The sequence below is a fragment of the Apium graveolens genome, chromosome 1 (assembly GCF_009905375.1).
Source record: "Apium graveolens cultivar Ventura chromosome 1, ASM990537v1, whole genome shotgun sequence".
NCBI lineage: Eukaryota > Viridiplantae > Streptophyta > Magnoliopsida > Apiales > Apiaceae > Apium > Apium graveolens.
Genome location: NC_133647.1, coordinates 197851775 through 197872640, shown reverse-complemented (window position 1 = coordinate 197872640; position 20866 = coordinate 197851775). Strand labels below are relative to the sequence as shown.

The window sequence follows — 20866 nt, the reverse complement described above, 5'->3', positions numbered from 1 at the left end:
TCGATCTTTGTGGTGGAGCAATTGGTACATATACAGCACATCCGAAAATTTTGAAGCGAGAAATATTAAGAACTTGACCAAGTACCAGTTATAGCGGAGAATGTTGGTTGTAGGAAGTTGGTCTAATCCTAATAATATTAGCAGCATGAAGTATTGCATGACCCCAAATAGATGTAGGTAATTTTGCTTTCAACAATAACGGTCTTGCAATAAGTTAGAGTCTTTTGATAAAGGACTCGGCTAACCCATGTTGTGTATGTACATGAGGAACTGGGTGTTCAACTGATATTCCTACAGACATGCAATAGTCAATAAAGGTTGCAGATGTGAATTCATCGGCATTATCTAGACGAATTGACTTAGTGCAATGATCTGGGAATTGAGCTCGTAATTTGATTATTTGTGCAAGTAATTTTGCAAAAGCATCATTACGAGTTGAGAGAAGACAAACATGAGACCATCTAGTTGAGGCATAGATTAATACCACGAAGTACCTAAATGAGCCAGATGATGGGTGTATAGGTCCACATATGTCGCCTTGGATCCTTTCTAGAAAAGTTGGACTTTCAAGCCGAACTTTAACAGGAGATGGTCGAGCAACCAATTTTCATTAGAATTCTCTATAATACGACTTATCATAGAGACTCCAGGATGACCTAATCTTTCATGCCAAAGTGTAAAAGATTTTGGATCTATGAGTTTGGAAGAAATGACATTTTGTGACTCAATAGTTCTAATTTTCATCATATATAATCCTGATGAAAGTGAGTGAAACTTTTCTAAGATTTTCTTGTTGCTAGGTTTAGTGGAAGTAATAAGAAGATATTCTCTATCAGCCTCAGAGGTAGTTTCGATGTGAAAATTGTTGAGTCGGATATCTTTAAAACTAAGAAGATTTCTGGTAGACTTACTAGAATATAATGCATTTGTAATGTGTATGTGGGTACCATTAGGTAGGACGAAACTAGCTTTTCCAAAACCTTCGATTATATTAGATACGCCGGAAATTGTTCCGACTTGAGCTTCGGTTTTGGTTATTTGGGTAAAATATTTTCGGTTCTGTAGAATCGTATGAGTTGTACCACAATCAGCAATGCATATATCTTCAGAATCCATTCTTTATATAATTAATAAACATAATTTATTTGATAAGAACATAACATACTACATAGTTCAAACAAAATAAGGCACACAATACACACTACTATAGTAATTATATGAAACTAATCTTCAGCCTCCCATATGGGAGTTTCGTTAGGTTCATTCGGGCCATTAATACTTATTCATCCAGTTGTGATTCTCGGAAAATCGTCTATGTTATTGTTGGCGAAATTTGTTTCTACCATTTTCTCTTTTGATTTTTGAGAAGATTGGTAAAGCTTAACAAGATGATTTGGGGCATGACAATTACATGTCCAGTGCCCATCCATGCCGCACCTATAGCAAATATTTTCAGTTTTTCCTCCTTGTGGTGCCTTTCTTTTACTCTGTGATTCAGATTGCCACTTCCGGTGACCAAAGTTGTTATATGGACAAAAATGCCCGTGGCTCCGACCTCGTCCACGGTACCGACCTTGGCCCCGTCCACCTCTATACCCTTTTCCACGTACATTATGGTGGAATGACATGTTATTTACTTCAGGTAATGGGGCAGATCTTGTTGGACGGGATTGATGATTCTTAATCACCAATTCATGATTCTGTTCAGCAACGAGGAGAGTTGATAGAAGATCCCCGAACTTAGTAAATTTGCGCTCCCTGTATATTTCTGCTAAGTTGATATTGTTGGGGTGAAAAGTTGATAGTGTTTTATCGATTTTTTTTCCTGTAACTTTCTCACCACACATAATAAGCCTAGAACTTATTTTGAACAAAGCAGAGCTATATGCTCGGACACTCTTAAAATCCTGAAGTCTTAAATTAGCCCAATCATTTTTAGTTGCAGGTAGATAAACTAGTTTCTGGCGATCGAACCTATCCTTTAGATTTTCCCATAAAATAATAGGATCCTCGACTTCTAAGTACTCAGATTTTAAATCTTCATGCATGTGGTGTCGGGGAAAATTTATAGAGGTAAAGTTTTCTGCGGTCGTGGATTTATTTTCTGCCTTTATTGTATTGCTTAATTTCTTTGAACCCAAGTGCAACTTTACATCTTGTACCCATGATAAATAATTTATCGCCAGAAATGTCCAAGGCAACGAACGACAAGCTTGTAATATTTGTCATACTAAATCTGAATTAACACAAAAATTATTAAATTTTAATTCATTAATGTAAATATTACATAAAATCCTACTTAATTAGGTGCGTTAACAAGTACGCAATAATCAATGTATATATCATTATTATCATTGATATTATAAACAGATCTATATATAAAATGACAAATGGATTTTCACCCGCCATACAGACGTCTGCGTATGTAGGTTATCTCCGACCAATAATAAATTAAAGTGGACAATCCTGCATAAGTTAGTTAGGGGCAAAAAGTTATTATCCGATAAGTATGTAATTTATAAATTAAGGTTCTCACTATACTTCGGTATTACCCAAAATTAAATGATACCGTAAAATAATTTTAACAGGCGGTGCTCCGGCCATATATATTTAAATTATTAGTAGAGGGTATAACCACGTCTACCCCGGTCATATATGTATTTAAATTATATGTAGAGGGTGTAACCACGTCTACTTATATATATGTATATAATTATATCTTCTCAGTTTCGGCAGGGCTTCGTGCCGATAACGTGTTGTAAAATACTAACTATATTATAACAATAGCTGGAGTAAATAAAAGGGGCGGAGAGGTGATATAGAAGAATGCAAGCAAATGATGGATTACAAATATCGATGATATATCTTCGTGTTGCCGGTGTGTTCTTTTTCATTCACAATTGCATGGCTTTTATAGGCAATACAAGGAACAAACTATTAATTGCATGTATACAATTTCAAATGTTAGTTCATAGCTCTGCTATTACAAGCTCACAATATTGACCATGTGTGACAATCATATTATAACAGTTATTAATTTTTACCAAGATATTTTTATTAATTTAAAGAGGGTATCACTTCACAGAGTACCACTTTACATGGTTATATTGAAAGAGAAGTTTCCTAAGTCCAATCATGTATGATGATTTAGGAATAACTTTTATGTAATCTGTTTAAATTTCATTGATATTAATAAAAAACTTGTTTTGGTTTTATTGCGGGCTTTATCTATTTAAGTGTTTAAATAAGATATACCATAGTTTAGAGTAAAGCTTTTTATGGATTATGATGAGATCATAATAATGAGACCTAAAAGATGATAACTTTAAACTTAAATATTTTCTGGTCGTAGGATTACTAACTGGTAATTAATAATCCGCAAAGATCGGTACATAGTATGCTTGCTTCATTATGAAGGATGTCTGTTCTCATAGACATTTGTGTGGTGACACTATAGCTAGTATGTAGGTGCTTATTATAGAATAAGTTCATTGAACATGACTCACACAGCTGAACAACTGATGGAGTTCACTCACGTGTCAGCAGTTGTTCACATAGTGATAGTTGTACAAGTATCCTTAGACTTGAGGTCATCATAGTCATCTTGTATACACTAAACTATGCTTTGGTTTAGTTCTTAGTCTCAATGGACAATTATAAGGGCTCTACTGGGTATAGGAATTTGTACACGAAGATAGTGTATGATCAATAAAGGATCTACCCCTTCCAGTATAGGAAGAGAATGTTCAATGCTGATCCACTTATGCTAGTTCAGGAATCTCTGGTCAGAGTGAATGAAATTAGAAAGGAGTTTCTAATTTACATTAAATATAACTAAGCATTGTGAATGGGAAAGCAAGTGATTAAATAAGATAGGCTTGACACAAGTTCCATGCCTTGTATTTAATCGTGACATTGCAGGGTAGAAGGAATTAATTGTACGGTAACTACTCACTGAATAGGTTCTTGGTATTCTAAGCAGTGAATTCGTATTATCCGGATAGTCGCGATATGCTGAGAAGTATCCCTCACGATGTAGAATAAATATGATTAATTAATTAATCATATTAAATAAATTAGAGAATTTATATAAATAATGATAAAATAGTTTTATTATTATTTATTTCTACTACCGGCTTAATATTGAACCTACAGGGTCACACCATAAAAGAGAATGATTTAATGGTGGAGGAATTAATTAATAATGGCTGATAATTATTTATTTATGAAATAAATAATTAATTGGCAAATTTAATAATTGATTAAATGAGATTTAATTGATTATAAATTAATTAAGAAAAGGTTCTTAATATTATTAATTAAGAATTTAATTTTTGGAAATTAAATCAAGTGAGAGAATTATTTCTAAAGAGTTTAGAAAAAGGATTAATAATTAAAAGGTGTTTTAATTATTAGTGAGAATAATAAAGGGTTAATAATAATAATATTTTATGGGAAAATTTTCAGCTGAAAATTTTGCCTATAAATATACTATTATAAACCCTATTTTTGCCTCAACCTAAATTTTTTACAAAACCCTAATTCTCTCCACCTCCTCCTTCTCCATTACATCGTTTTCTTGGTGGATACCGTTGGAGTGTTTCACACTTGAGGAGCAGCTGCTAAGGATCTCCGCTCGTGGTTCTTGGATCGCTATTAAAGACCTCCATTTTCCCATTAATGTAAAGCTTCTTAAGGTAAACATACTGAGCTACGAATTAAATATTATTTTTCGCATGGATCCTGCGGAGGGTTTCAGTTTTTTTTTTAAGATTTAAGTTTACGTTTTCGCTTCGTTTATGTGCTAAAAACCCTTCAATGGCATCAGAGCTACTTGCGAAAAGTTTTTAATTCGTTTATGTGTTTAACTGTTTTCGATATATGAGCATGTACGTGATTCGCCATGATTTGATGTTGATATAATATGCTTATATATGTATGGTTTTGAATATATGATATTCATGTGAGTTGTATAATCATAAGATGATTATGTAATCTGTATATATACTGATATATACATGATTTATGTTTGTTCTAATTATGAGAATCATATTAGATACGGATTCTAAATTGGCTGCTGCAGATTTGCTGAAATCTGGGTTTGGTGTCCGATTTACGCAAACTAATACCCTATTCCATAGGTAAACGAGCGTCTGAACAAAACTGATAGCAAAATCTATCAACGACTCGTCTGTAAGGCGTTTGACGTCGTTTACTGCCCGTAAACAGTGATTCTTGTTTTTCTGATTTAATTCTGATTTTTCTGATTTTTATCATATTTTTTTTATGATTAGATCATGGATAATATGATATGTTAAGATCAGATTATGTGTTTTAACATGCTTTTATGTGTTGTATGAGCATGGTGGATGGTTATGGCCTTTCGACCTTAGTGTAATGGTTTTGGTTTTGGTTTTAAATACGACTTGCATGTCGTCAATCTTTGTAATCATAAATCTCGAATGTAACTCGAGTTATTCTTGTAAGTTCATTAGATTAGTTTTACTTTCAATCATGTAATGTAATTGAATACTCAAGAAGGCTATCCAATGGAGGTGATACAAAGAAGAAGACGAGGCATACAAGAAGTCTAAATAAAGAAGAAGACTTATGTAATAAGTAGTTGTATTTATTTCCATCACCATATTAGATTGACCTTGATCTTTATCATGAGCTTGATAAAGATCACATAGGATGGGGTCATAACCAAACATATTTACTTTATTGCACTTTACATTTACTTGTTTATTTAATTTTATATATGAGATATATGCCTATGTTTACCATGCGATGATAGATTTAGGTGAACTTAAATCAATATAAGGCGTGCTCTAGAAAATCTAGAATAGGAATCGTTTCTTGCCTTAACAATAAATATTATGAATACGATCATGAGATTCTTGTGTTTATGAAGAATATGAATTTTCAATATTGAGAGAAAGGATGATTCTGTCAACAACAGATTTCTATCTGTAAGAAAGGGTTATTAAGTGACGCCTCTTGACAATGCTCCACCCGATCTGGGAATCATCTGATTATCAATTATTGATTTGAAATATTTAATTTAAAAGGAAGAATCTCTTTATAATATGATTATGATTGTAACGTAATATAATCCCTCTAAAATTAAATAATATCATGTAGTAATTGACCAATGACACAACGGGCTTGTGTCGGTCAAAGCCTTCCAACATGGTAGAAAGTAGTTCTTATTTTTGAATCATTGTCGTTTCGTGCTACAGCCGAGGGCTTTGATTTCGAAATAAGAAATACTTGTCTATTACATAGAGATGTGTACATTGAATTAGAATCTAAAGGTCGGTACGTGCTACAGCCGTGGGCCGTTGGAGACTGATTCAATTGTACGAAATGTTGGGTTAAACTTGACTTAGAATATTGAGTTTGTCGTGCCACAGTCGTGACTCAATTATTCAAGAGGCTAAACTTATATTAGGGAATAACATAAGATATAATTGACAAATGTTGTCTGCCTATTGAATATCACATGACGTTTCGTGCCACAGCCGAGGTTGTGTGATGGAATGTAGGATCCCTATTCCCACTAGCATTTTGAATACTTAATTTTCACTTAGGGGTTGAAAAAAATTAGATAAACTAGTGGGAGACACTTATGAATAAAGACCCGATTCATATAGTGTTTTGAAATAAAATTGAATATTTTCTAAGTGTTGTTATGTGTTCATCATTTACAGATTTACTATATTCGTTATGTCTTCTGCACTATCACTCCGGAGTATACTAGATGCTCACAAGTTGACTGGTCCTAATTTTGTTGACTGTCTTCGAAACTTGAGAATTGTTCTCAGGGTTGAAAAGCTGGAATATGTGCTTGACTCACCTAAGCCTATTGAACCTGCTAGCGATGCACATAATGATGAACATGTTGTGTATCATAAGTGGATAGATGATGCAAATGTTGCTCAATACATCATGCTAGCTTCCATGAACATTGAGCTACAGAAGCAATATGAGCATATGGATGCTCACACTATCCTTATGCATCTACAAGAGTTGTATGATGTGGCAGGGGGGACAGCTCGATATGAGATATCGAAGGAACTGTTCGGTTGTAGGATGTCTGAGGGATCATCTGTGAATGACCATGTACTTAAGATGATCAATTTGATTGAACGTCTTGGAAAACTTGGTTTTGCCATGAATGGGGAGCTGAGCCAAGACTTGGTCTTGCAATCACTTCCGAGTTCGTTCTCGCAGTTTGTTGTGAACTTTCACATGAATAAGCTGGATGTCAGCCTGCCTGAACTCCACAACATGTTGAAGACTGCGGAATCGAATTTCCCCCCTAAGAAGAGTTCAGTTCTTCTAATTGGTGAAGGTTCCAATCCTAATAAAATGAAGAAGAACCCTTCAAAGAAGAAGAAAGTAGGTGAGAAAAAGCCGGTTCCACCAAAAGCTGAAGACCCAAAGAGCAAAGTTGTTTGCTTTCACTGTAACAAGGTGGGGCACTGGAAGAGGAACTACAAGGTTTACCTTGCAGAATTGAAGAAGAAGAAGGGTAGTGAGACTACCGCTTCTGATTCAGGTATGTTCATGATCGAAGTTAATATGCCACTAAGTCAAATTTCTACTTGGGTATTAGATACCGCCTGTGGTTCTCATATTTGCAATTCGTTGTAGGGACTAAGGAGAAGTAGGACTCTTGAAGAAGAGAAAGTGATTCTACGGATGGGAAATGGAGTAAGAGTTGCTGCTGAAGCTGTAGGATCATTTCATTTACATATGCCTACGGGCAAGACTATTATTCTATATAATTGTTATTTTGTTCCCTCGATTGTGAGGAATATTATTTCTATTCCATGTTAGACTTGGCTGGATTTTCGTTTATTATTCAAAATAATAAATATTCAATTCTTAGAGATAACGTTCTTTATGGAAGTGGTATTTTAAACAATGGTCTGTATGTATGTGACGTAGAGCATAATTTACTACAAATTGAACATACTAATAAAAGAAAAAGGGATGATGAAAATCTCACTTTCTTGTGGCACTGCGGACTTGGTCATATTAGTGAAAATAGACTGCGGACATTGCATAAGGAAGGGTTACTTGACCCCTTTGATTTTGAATCATATCCTACATACGAGTCTTGTCTATTGGGTAAAATGACCAAATCTCCATTTAGTGGACATGGAGAGAGGGCTGCAGATTTGCTAGGTTTGGTACACACAGATGTATGTGGACCAATGTCTACGCAAGCCATGGGTGGATTTTCGTACTTCATTACTTTCATAGATGATAGATCTAGATTCGGATATGTGTATTTGATGAAACACAAGTCTGAAGCCTTTGAAAAGTTCAAAGAATATAAGTATGAAGTGGAGAAACAAACCAAACATAGTATTATAATTCTTCGATCAGATCGAGGTGGTGAATACTTGAATGGAGAGTTTCTAGCTTATCTCAAAGAAAATGGTATAGTCTCCCAGTAGACTCCTCCATATACTCCACAGTTGAATGGGGTATCTGAAAGGAGAAATCGAACTTTGTTAGACATGGTTCGGTCCATGATGAGCTATGCGAATCTTCCAGTATTCCTGTGAGGTTATGCATTGGAAACCTCAGCATATTTACTGAATAAGGTGCCTTCCAAATCTGTTCCTCAAACTCCATATGAGATATGAAAAGAAAGGAAACCGAGTCTTAAACACGTTAAGATTTGGGGATGTCCAGCTTATGTCAAGAAAGTTGACCCAGATAAGTTGGAATCTCGATCTGTAAAATATAATTTTGTGGGATATCCTAAAGAGACTTTAGGGTATTACTTTTACACCGATCATCGGGTGTTTGTCTCCAGACATGCTACCTTCTTGGAAAAGCAGTTTATCCTTAAAGGAAATAGTGTGAGCAAATCTGTTTGGCAGACCTTCATGAAATCGCTCCACCAGCCAGTAGATAAACATAGCCCGAAGTAGATTTTCTTTCATCTTTGCATCCTCCAAAGTCAGAATCTAAATATTCAATGATTTCTAAATGATCTAATTTCCTGTATGTGAGCATATAGTCTTTTATTTTCTTCAAATACCGTAAGACTCATTTCACTGCTTTTCATTGCTCCATTCCCGAATTACTCAAATATATTCCCAACATTTCAACAATGAATGCTATGTCAGGACGAGTACAAACTTGAGCATACATTAGGCTTCCCACTGCCGATGCATATGGTATCCTTTGCATTTCCCTTGTCTCAAGTTCATTCTTGGGACACTATTTGAGACTAAATTTATCTCCCTTAGGCACGGGTGTATCCATTGGTGCACAATTTTTCATGCCATACCTTTCCAGGACCTTTCCGATATAGCTCTTTTGTGATAATCCAAGAATACCTCGAGAACGATCTTGATATATCTGAATTCCTAATACAAAAGAGGCGTTACCAAGATCCTTCATCTCAAATTGATTAGTGAGAAATTTTTTTGGTATCGTGTAATAAGCCTATATCATTAGTAGCAAGTAAGATGTCATCAACGTATAAGAGAAGAAAGATAAATTTGCTCCCACTGAACTTGTGATATACACAATGTTCTACCAAGTTCACTTCGAAATCATATGATGTGATTACATGATGAAATTCGTGATACCATTCACGAGAAGCCTGCCTGAGACCATAGATGGACTTCTTTAATTTGTAAACCACAGTCTTTGGATCTCCAATGACAAAATTTTCTGGTTGCACCATATAAATTGTCTCGTCAATTTTTCTCACCTGATCCATCATATCTACCGTAGTATTCACCACCACGATCAGATCTGATAGCTTTAATACTACTGTTTATCTGAAGTTCAACTTCAGCTTTATACTCTTTAAATACGTCCAAAGCTTGTGACTTCTCATGTATCAAGTATAGGTAACCATACCTAGAGTAATCATCTATGAACGTGATAAAATACCGTTGAGCGTTCCAAGAGGCCGTAGGGAATGGTCCACATATATCGGTATGAATCAGTTCCAAGACACTTGTAGCTCTATTGGCACCTAACTTTCTCGAGTTTGTTTATTTTTCCTTAATACATTCAACACAAACTTGAAAGTCACTTAAATCTAAGGGATCAAGAATTCTATCATTCACAAGCCTCTGAATTCTCTGTTTAGAGATATGAACTAATCGCTTATGCCACAACAGAGCAGAATTCTCTGTTACCTTACGCTTTGTACCTCTTGCACTTGAGTGCAAACTTTCATTATTAAAAGCAACAGTATCAAGTATATAAAGATTATCAATCAAGGAACCAGTGGCAACCACATTTGAATTTAATGAGAAACACACTTTATTATTTCTAAAAGAACAAGTGTAACCATATTTGTCCAAACAGGAAATAGATAAGATTCCGTCTAAAAGACAGTGCAACAAATGTCTCAAATAAATTCAAATAAACACCAGTTTTTAATAATAATCTAAATGTTCCAACAGCTTCAACTGAAACTTTATTGTCGTCGCCCACATAGATGAATCTTTCGGCATCAATTGGCGGTCGGCTCCACATGCAACCCTGCATAGATACACTTATGTGAGTAGTAGCACCAGAATCTACCCACCAAGTATCCTTAGGTACAGAATCCAAATTAACTTCAGAATAAACAAAGACAGAAGTCTTACCCTTCTTCACACGCCAAGCAGCATATTTGGAACACTTTTTCTTCATGTGTCCAGCCTTCTTACAAAAGTAGCAGGTTGTTCCCTTATCCTGCTTCTCTTGCAACTAATGCTTGGGTTTTCCACTTGCAATATCATTACCTCTCTTTCTTTTCTTATCATGAGAGCTTGATGCCAAGTGAGCACTCTCAGTCTTCTCTCGCAAAATCCTCTCTTCCTCTTGCACACAGTGTGAAATGAGCTCATCAAGAGTCCATTTTTCCTTTTGAGTATTATAACTCACCACAAAGTGTCCAAACTGAGGAGGCAGAGAAATAAGAACCAAGTGAACAAGTAACTCATCTGAAAGTTCTAACTTGAGTTCCTTGAGTTTGCCAACAAGATTAGACATCCCAATGATGTATTCCCTTATGTTCCCCTTTCCTTTATACTTCATGGTCACGAGTTTTGACAGAAGATTACTCGTTTCCGCTTTCTCATTCTTAGCAAAATATTGCTCAATCTCGGAGAGGAACTTCTTGGCACTTGTGCTCTCAGCAATAGAGCCCCGAAAGCCAGTTGGAATCGTTCACTTCATGATCGCCAGACACATGCGATTAGAGCGTTCCCATTTCTCAATTTGATCTGTTTTGGGATCATCCGTAGTGGGAACTGATTGCTTTTTCCTCAACGCAAGGTCAAGATCCAAACACCCAAGAACGATTTCAACATTCTCTTTCCACGTGACATAGTTTGTCCCATTCAACATTGGAATCATGCTCAATTGAGCGGAAGCAGAATTAACAGAAACAATAACTGTAATAGAAAACAAATAGACAACATAGTGCTCAAAACTAGTATATACAATAATGTGATAAATTTTAAATATTGGCAACACCATCACAAGATACCTAGCGCAACATTAAATTTTAGTCTTTGGACGAAAACTTTAATTTGTAATTGGTACTCTCCACGCAATAATCAAGTATTAACAATTAATTTCTGTCAAATAATATGCCTTTTTTTGGACCGACTTATTATTCACATGAAAAACTTAATATTGTTACATACTTATTATCACAAGAATATTTTAATTTTGGTCAAATATTACCAGCCTTTGGGCCGATAAAATTGACATAAAATTAAATATTCTATCATCATAATAATATTTTTAAATTAATTAATCTACACAAAAGAGGTCACTTTTTGCGACATATTACTTCAATCAATCAACTTAAAAATATTCGACCACTTAAATAAATAAGTTATTAATAATTTGCCAACTATTAAATTTAACTCACAAATATAATATATTTTTTACTTTCTAGCTTACTAACCGAGCTATGTACTTGTTCAACATCCTACAATACATCTCAATTGTCTCACTCAAGAAGAGACCTTAAATTATTAAATTGGGCAATCTCTTAATCTACCAGTAAAGAACAATGTCTATTACATTTATATAAAATGGCCATTAACATCATGACTACAGAGTACTTGTAACTTTACCAGACTTGAATCTTGTACATAAAAAACATCCAAGAATGTAAAAGCTCTATCAAAATAATTATCAGGAAGCTATAAAACCAAACTTACACATGAAACCCATATGTTTGTAATCAAGTTAATTATTGTCTCATTCTCCCAAGAAAAGACAATAAAACATGTCATAAGGTGGACTTAACCAATACATATAAAATTATATTATGTAATCATGTAAAGAAGCACAAAGATCCATGACATGATAAACAATTAACTCAACCAAAAGTCATGTAAATGACTTGTATTCATGAAAGCCACAGAACAATCTAATTCCAATAAAATAAGCATCGCGGTGGAAGCAATAAAACTAAATCACACATATTAATCGTGTAAATTTTATCCTCAATCATCCTTATCGGAAAACAATAACTTAAATAAATCATATAAACACTATGAATTAATTTCGCATAAATTAATTCCCAATAATAAAATATGAAGAGGCTCTGATGCCAATTGATAGAATCTAATAATTGTATAAACATATAATTCTCTAATAATAGAGACAAGGACCGTAATCATTATATCTAATTATCGAGATTAAACTAAAGTCGGAAGCGTACTTGAATCCATAATACTATAATTGTAACGATATCTGAATCTGAATAATATTCTTGATTATTGTCTTCCTCAACCAAGTACTCCTTAGGGTTTTCTCAATGGCTCTCTCTGATGGTTACATAATAAGCCGTTATGTGTACTTGATATATTGGGGACTATAACCCTTTTGTATACCACCTAATTAAATCTCTCATTATAATTTAATTGGGCCCGATATTAGGTATCTACTTATTAGGTCCATATAATAAATTAAAATCTAATTGGGTTTTTTATTTGACCACTTATTTTAACCCAATATAATAAATAGCAAATATAATTGATATATTTATATGTAGCCAATAAAATAATAATTATTATTAAAATAATAATAATAACATATATATCCTACTCTAATTGCCAACTCTTTAAGGTAGAGGTTCCTCTCGATAGAGTGCCTTTTGTGGGCTTAATGTGCTAACTGAGCCTTGTAAGGTGGGCCTAAAGTAGAAGTTTTGGGCTTTGGGCCTAAAGTAGAAGTTTTGGGCATTGGGCCTAACAGATGGATATGTAAAAAGCTTACAGATGATTGATTTGGAGATTTCTAATATATTCTTATGAATAGTGATTTGGAGATGATTGATTGATTATAGGCTTATAGTTTATTTTTTTTATTATCATTATTTTTTTTCCAGTTTAAAAAAAAATAGTGATAATAAAAAAAATAAGCTATAATCAATCAATCATCTCACCCTTTCTATGTTTAAATTATGTGGCGGGGACCTGAAGTTAAATTTCATGACAATCCTGTATAAATTATGTTTTATTGTGATGGACCAAACATTCTATATAAACGTTATACGCACATCAATTTTAGTTTTATGAGTGTACTTTTAGATTGTTATTTAATAATCAAATTGAATAGGACGTTAATATGCTATAAGATATCAGAGAAAACTATAACTTATTGTCATTAACACTTTTAATTATAATTTTGATAAACTAAATTGTACCGAGATTTGTAAAAAATCTTGCAAAACCCATTTGCATTGACCGGTGTAGAGATTTTGTTATAAAAAAATTGCACCGATATATAATAATTATTATGTTTATTATCATTTCACGAAATTATAGATGATATTAAATGTTGAATCAAGAACTTCGATATAATTTCTATTATGTAATGAAAGAAAATGAGCTAGAAAAATAATTATAATGAACATAATTACGTATTTAACGATCAACTATTCCATGCCATTTTAAATTATAAATTTTAGCTTAAAACATATAACAATAATCATTTTAGGACAAACGGGACATGCTCTCGAGGGTAAAAAGCTGAGGGTAATTTGGCAAGTCCTTAGTATTAAATGCGATCATGGAACTCCCGAACATTTGGCGATCTCAGGTGTGTCGATATCAATGGCGACTCATTATTTCGATGAATCATTTCTTCGGACAGAAGAAGATTATGGTAAATAAAGTGTTCTTTGTTTGATTGGGGTAAATAAAGGTGAAATAACGAACATTGGAGAGAAAATTTAAAAGACGGGCAAGTTAATACAAGATTATTATTAGACAAGTTTTGTTGTATGGGGCGTAATATTAGGCGGTAAAAAAGGTCCAAGAACAATGATCAGAGGTAACGGAAATGAGGATGTTATGTTGGATTTGTGTCCGTGCCTTGTTAGATAGATTGTTGATTGATTTTTTTAAGAAGACAATTACGATTGTATTTATAATAAAAAAAAGTAAGGGAAGGTAGACTGCGATGGTTTGGACATGTACGGAGGAGACGTATATAGAGAGTTGAAGGTTTAGTGTTGCCGGTTGCGAGAAAGAAAGGAATACCGAGAAGAACTTGGGATAACCTTTTTCACTGGATTTTCGGTTTTTAAACCTTTGGAGAGATATTATATTAGATAGAAGGTATTAGAGACGTCGAATTATAGTGGTTGATTAATTTATGGGATATTTTGAGGTGTTAGTAGCATATAATATCAGTTTATTCACTTATTTTCATTCTGTTAATGTACTTAATTCTATTATTATTGTATTAAGGGTTTCTTACATTATTGGCACTAATCATTTTTTGGTAAATCGAATTTCTTGTCTTTTTAAACAGGAAATCATTTGATTTACAAAGCAGAAATTCTACGAGTGTTGTTAAGTAAGATTGAGTTGAAAATATCAAAAATGTTCTTATGTGCTATAAAAGTTATTACAAATAGTCACTATTCAGTATTGTGTATTATATTTTTTTTTATAGTTATATTCTATATTTACACATGTTCACACACAAGTCGGGGGTCTTTCGGTAAACAATGTATTCATTCTTTTAAACGAGGAAAAAACTGCGTATATCTTATTCTCCCCACCCTGCTTTTGCGGAAGATACGTTTGGTTTGATTTGATTTATTATAAAAAGAATTGTTAATAAAATGAATTTATAAGCAATAGAACATGGGTGTTTACACCGTAGTTAGATTCTGAATGAAAGGAGTCAAAAAATGAAAATTTTGAACATTTAATCATTTTATATTACGAATCTCGATCCACTCCATTTATCCCAAGCATATACAATTTTAGGATAAACAATATTTGAGCATTGTGATTCTGTATTTTATTTTAATAACATCGTGGTGTAAGTTAATTTAATGTGAATGAACACCAATAAATTCCATACTGAGCATGTGATAATTTCTTACCTAAAATATCTTAATAGAAAAATCCACCAAAACGCAGTGCACATAAGCTATTCCTCATGATAACATTGCATTTGAATAGAGTCTAAAGCAGCAAGTTTTAATGAAAACCAGTGACAAGAGAAGAGTCAAAACTTGTAATGCCTCAGTGTAACAGCTATACACAAGTTTAGCTTTTGAACATTTTCCATTCTTACACTTACTGCAAGCCTAATGAAACAAATGTGCAGTTGGCTTTCCATAGCTACCTCAAAAAACTAACATTCGTTTATGATTTATCATTCAAGACAGTAATAAAGTATCTCGGCTTGAAATGCAAGTTGCAAATGATTAGCACTGAGAGTTTAGTTAAGGATCATACATTAGATAACCCTTCTATATGTACAATGATAAGTGTTACGTCGTCTGTTCGATTCTCATGCTGTAACCACAATTTGTATGATTCTCTTGCAATCGTGTAACATGCATCTTGACGATTTTTGTCAACCTGTATAAGACAAAGAAACCGGGAAAGGGAAATTATAAACATAACAATTTGGATAGGTTCCACATTTATATATAATGCTGCCTCAACAAAATAAAAATTCCAAGGATGTCCTGTACAAGTTAACATAAAAAAGAAAAAAAAAATCAGACTTTTGAGTTTGGGTTATGCAAACGACTTCTAGAACCAGAGCAAAGAGCCTTACTATATCATGCATTACTAGAGTTACTTATGATCCATGTAACCATGTTAACAGATGGTATGTAGAAAGCTAACAGATGGGTATGTAGAATGTTAACAGGTAGTGTTCAATCAAGTAAATTACACTCCTTGAATGAAAAAAAATGAAAAAAAACATTTTCACATTTTACGAAAATTATAGTATAACTTTTAACAAATAATACAAATTTGTAACAATTTCCTTTAGGGTATGTCGAGGAAGGATTTAAATAATTAATACCTGGACCTAAACAACTAGGGGAAAGAAACTACTTTTATCCAGCACTTGAGAAACAGGATTTGCTACCTCGACAATATACATCGGGTTCTTCCAGTTTTCTATTTTTAAAACAGTTTAGTTTTGCCAAGCCAAAAAATATTAAATTATATCAATAAGATACCAAGATAAAACTAGATGATGATGATGCTACAAAATGCCATCAAAATTCTTGCAGTATATTTAATCATAATATTAGGCAATTAATACCTACTTCTAATTTTTGTAGCTGACTTCAATGGTTTCCACAAGTTTAAATGCCCATGTACTATATCGTGGAAAGTAGGAAAGTATGCAAAAGGAAGACGAGTTGCCAGAAGACTGATTTTGGAAACATTACAAAAGTAGTACAAACAACTAAGACATCCTTATGTTTTGCTTGGTTGGAGTGATAAAAATGGCAGGATATGGAATGAGATGTATTTAAGGGTTGTAACATTTTTTTGATTTCCTTCCTTCCTCTTATCCCATTCCTAGTCAATTACACATGCACTAGAGGCTAGAGCTCAAACCTGCCAATTTTACAAAGACTGCTGCTCTATTCTAATTTCTACTCGTTATCTTCTTACTTTCTTAGATCTATCTCAATTTAAAAAATTCTGAAATCCCTAAAAAAAATTCACTTTTCTCTCTTTTATTATGTCTTCACCTCCTTTGTTAAAACAAATTATTTCAATTCCATCCTCTCCAACCAAACAGAGCATACAGACATGAAATCATACTTGCAAGAATCTACCCTGCAGGTATTGACACGTTGACATTCATGTCTTGTTGCAGGGAATTTTCAAAACTTCCCCTTGTTCCACATTTTCACTCTCACAATAAAAGGGGGCACTAGTCTTGTGTACAAGTTTATAAGTGTAAGACGCAAATCACAGTGCAATCCTACTATTCTATTTTCAAGTCTGACAACTACATTTAAGAAACAAAGTAAATAGACTGACAACTACATTTAAGAAACAATGCAAGTTATTACTACTTATGAAACATGTAAATACTTGTGACATAAGTACTATTATATTCCTATGACGTCATCCTTCCTTGGAAGACGCTCAAGTAGATTAATATGCAGAAAAGAAAATAAAGGGCCCAAAATGCTAGCTTTAAAAGTACATATTAAAAATATGTGAGCTTCAACATATTGCATATATATATACATATCTATATATGTAACTATCATCAGATAAATATTTAGATAAATCCCAAACTCTTTGCACCACTTATAACAGGCGAGACGCTCCAAAATTTATAACTGCTACCAAATAGCCTATACTCCCTCTGTCCCATTGAATTCTATACATCATTTTTTGGCACGCTTTTCAATGCTCGTTTAAATTATAATTCCATAATATTTTTAAATTTTTTTTTTTTCTGAATAAAAGTTCTATGTTTAAACTTTTATTCAAATTTTTTTTTTTAAAAAAAACATTATGAAATTGGAGTATATTTTATACAAGCCTCGAAATACGTGCAAATTGTGCATGTATAGATCCTGGGGACGGAGGGAGTATAATATAACATCATTCTTAAAGGCTATAAAATGTGAATACACTAAACCGCAAAGATGAGACACCTAAATTAATTAGCTTCATAAAATGAACCAAATCAACTGAAGTTATAATGAGGAACTATATCAAATATGGCTAGAGAAAGTTGTTACTTACCATATTGACAACAGTTTGGCTAGAGAGGAACTCAAAAACCCCATCACTAGCCACAACAAAGAATTGATGATCAGGTGTCAACTTAACTGTCTTTACCTCTGGGACAGCAAACACACCAATCTTTTCAGCCAAACTATCCCCTACACTACGTGTAAATGCAGTTCCGGGATACATTGCATTCTGAACCCACAACCTTGGCGGATCACTGCCTTCGGTCTCCTCATCACCCCATGTTTGAATACTTGGATCCTTAATTCCTTCCACTTGATCAACACTCAAAACCCTGGCCCCCTCAAGCTTAACCCTCTCACATTCATCTTTCCTAAACGGTGTCTGATCACACGACAAATCTTCAGCAACAAGTTCATCCCCCTTCTTTACAGCAATCACAGCTCTTGAATCACCCACATTAGCCACATAAAGCATATCACCAACAACGAGAACAGTAATAGCTGTTGTACCACTCATCGAATCATCTATTTCACTATCATGAAGTTCATCGTTCGTTGCTAAAAATGCAGCATTATAAGCTTTGATAGGATCATCCACCAACGTAGACTCCTGTAACAGGTTCTCAACCAACCTCCTCTTCACGAAATTCGCACATTGCCCTCCCATTTGACCATGCCCATCAAATACACCGAAAAAATGAACATTACGATTCCCTTGCAAACACGTCCTAACACAAAAAGTATCCTGATTCTCCTTATTCAACATATCCGGATAATAACCCCTTTGCGTAAGAACCGTATAATCCAGCTCAAAATTATGAGAAGGCACAAGAACAGGCTCAATAGACCTATCCACAATTATATGTTTCCCCTGGCGATGATATGGAGAATCCTTATCATCTGAAGCCCGATCATCAGACGATGAAGGATGCCCATCAGACTTCGATGTACATCTGCTACAACACTTCCCATAAACACAACCCATGTTTCAATACAATCAAAAAACACCCAAAAACAAACAAATTCAATATGCACAACACATGTTTGATAAAAGTCCTAAAAGAAAATTTCAAGAATATGAGCCAAACTTACACAATACACGCAATTCTTGGTGAATACAGTGAAACGGGCCCTCCAAGATTTCAACATTGAAGCTTTACCCAAATGGGTTTTTGCAATTAACCCTCTAATGATTATTAAACAATTCTCAAAACCCTAGAGCAAAAAGTTCAAAAAAGACTCAATTTTTAATGAAATTTGAGTTTAATTGTGCCTAGAAAATCAAGAAATTATCAAGAAAAGAATGACCAATCAACAAGAAAGGATCAAATTATAAAAAGTCTCAAAGAATTAAGCAAAAGATTGTATCTTTATGGTTTGAATTAGAGATAAAAATATATTATATTATATTCTAATTTTCTTGATTTTTTAATTGAAAAAGGTGGAGGTTGATTGTGTGTTTGATTGTTGTGGTGGGGCCAACAAAAAGATCCGTACTTTTTAGAGTAGAAATTGATTACGGCAATAATAAAAGCCAATCAATTGATTTGAAATTGAAAAAGAAAAAATATGAAACCCTAGAAAATGTAATTTAGGAATTTCAAGATTAATGATTGTGTGTTTTAAGTGTGTGTGAGAGAATGGTATAAATGTAAAATTATTTTGAGGAATGCTAATATATAGGTTCAGATGTATGTAAAGAAAATGACAAAAAAATAAGTTGTTTTTTTATAATGTTTTGGCCTTTTGTGTGCTTAGCTTTTTAGTTCTTTATATATATATACAAGTTTAAAAGTCTGAATATAGTTGTGTAATGATCTGTACAATTGACTGTTTGAGGCTAATAATTATTGTGATAAAAGACTAAAAACAATACATAGTTTCAGTATTTGGTAAACTATTTTCCTTTTTAAATAATATTCAATCAATTCAAAATCGATAATTTGGATCATTTTGATTGGAATCCCATGCTCAAATATTAATGGAGGACTTGAAATTCGGTTTTACCCGTATTTTTTCAAAATTTGAGTAATTGTCCAGTTTTTTAAATAATTATTTACAACATTTAAATACTCAATTATATTTGAATAAGTTTTTTCTTGAATTCCGAAAAATCAAGATACTTACGGACTGTTAACATACGGAAAAATTTCACAACTTTCTTTTTTCCAATTTTCTAAAATTTTCTCACTTTTTTATTTCTTAAAAAACTATTAAAAATGAGAAAATATGTTTCAAATTAATTTAAACAAAAAAGTAGAAAATACATATGAACACTTTTAAATTTAGAATATATAATTATTTTATGTAATCAATGAACAATTGTAAATAATGTTATTGTGAGCAAAAAATATATTATGAAAACTTGTTTTTAAATTATTTAATTATATTTATATAGTTTTCAATATTTGTATTATATATCATCTTTTATGTATTTTTTTTGAAACTAATATTTTATGTGTTATTATGTTAATAACTTATGTGTGACTATTACATTAATATAAATTTTTTAAATTTTATGGGAGTTTGTTTTATCTTTATTTTAAAATAAATGTATTAATATTAATATATTAATTATATTACTATTAATAATATTCATGTATGATTCATAAAAAAAATAATATATTAATATATCATGCATATCCTACATTAAAAAGTAGTGAATACGTGTATATTATTAAGATTAGAACGTGGGTGAATAGTTTAAGGGTGTTCTCTGTTTTCTTAGATTAGAAAACAATAAAAATGTGTTTTCCACGGTTTTCTCAATCTTAGTTATAAATCAAAATACCGTATTTTTCATTTTTCTAGTTTTATTTTAGAAAATATGCAAACTGAACACATATTCAAAATTATCTATTTTGTAAGGAAATTTTT

At 32.9% G+C, this 20866-nt stretch overlaps 2 protein-coding genes across 3 annotated transcripts; both read right to left on the bottom strand.

Moving 5' to 3' along the window:
• Positions 1 to 1283: 1283 nt before the first annotated feature.
• Positions 1284 to 2048, bottom strand: LOC141715324 (uncharacterized). The gene has a single exon (XM_074518733.1). It carries the CDS (start codon positions 2046 to 2048, stop codon positions 1284 to 1286), a length of 765 nt encoding a protein of 254 aa, XP_074374834.1.
• A 13470-nt stretch (positions 2049 to 15518) lies between these two features.
• Positions 15519 to 19519, bottom strand: LOC141677510 (putative protein phosphatase 2C 35). 2 transcript variants are annotated; one of them, XM_074483482.1, is made up of 3 exons: positions 19082 to 19519; positions 18039 to 18953; positions 15519 to 15881 (listed from the first exon to the last, which is right to left on the bottom strand). In XM_074483482.1, exons 1-3 carry the CDS (start codon positions 19136 to 19138, stop codon positions 15750 to 15752), a joined length of 1104 nt encoding a protein of 367 aa, XP_074339583.1. In that variant the 5' UTR covers positions 19139 to 19519; the 3' UTR covers positions 15519 to 15749. The 2 variants fall into 2 exon arrangements, with proteins under 2 accessions (XP_074339583.1, XP_074339591.1); XM_074483490.1 differs by having other exon boundaries at positions 18039 to 19518.
• Between the last annotated feature and the right edge of the window lie 1347 nt (positions 19520 to 20866).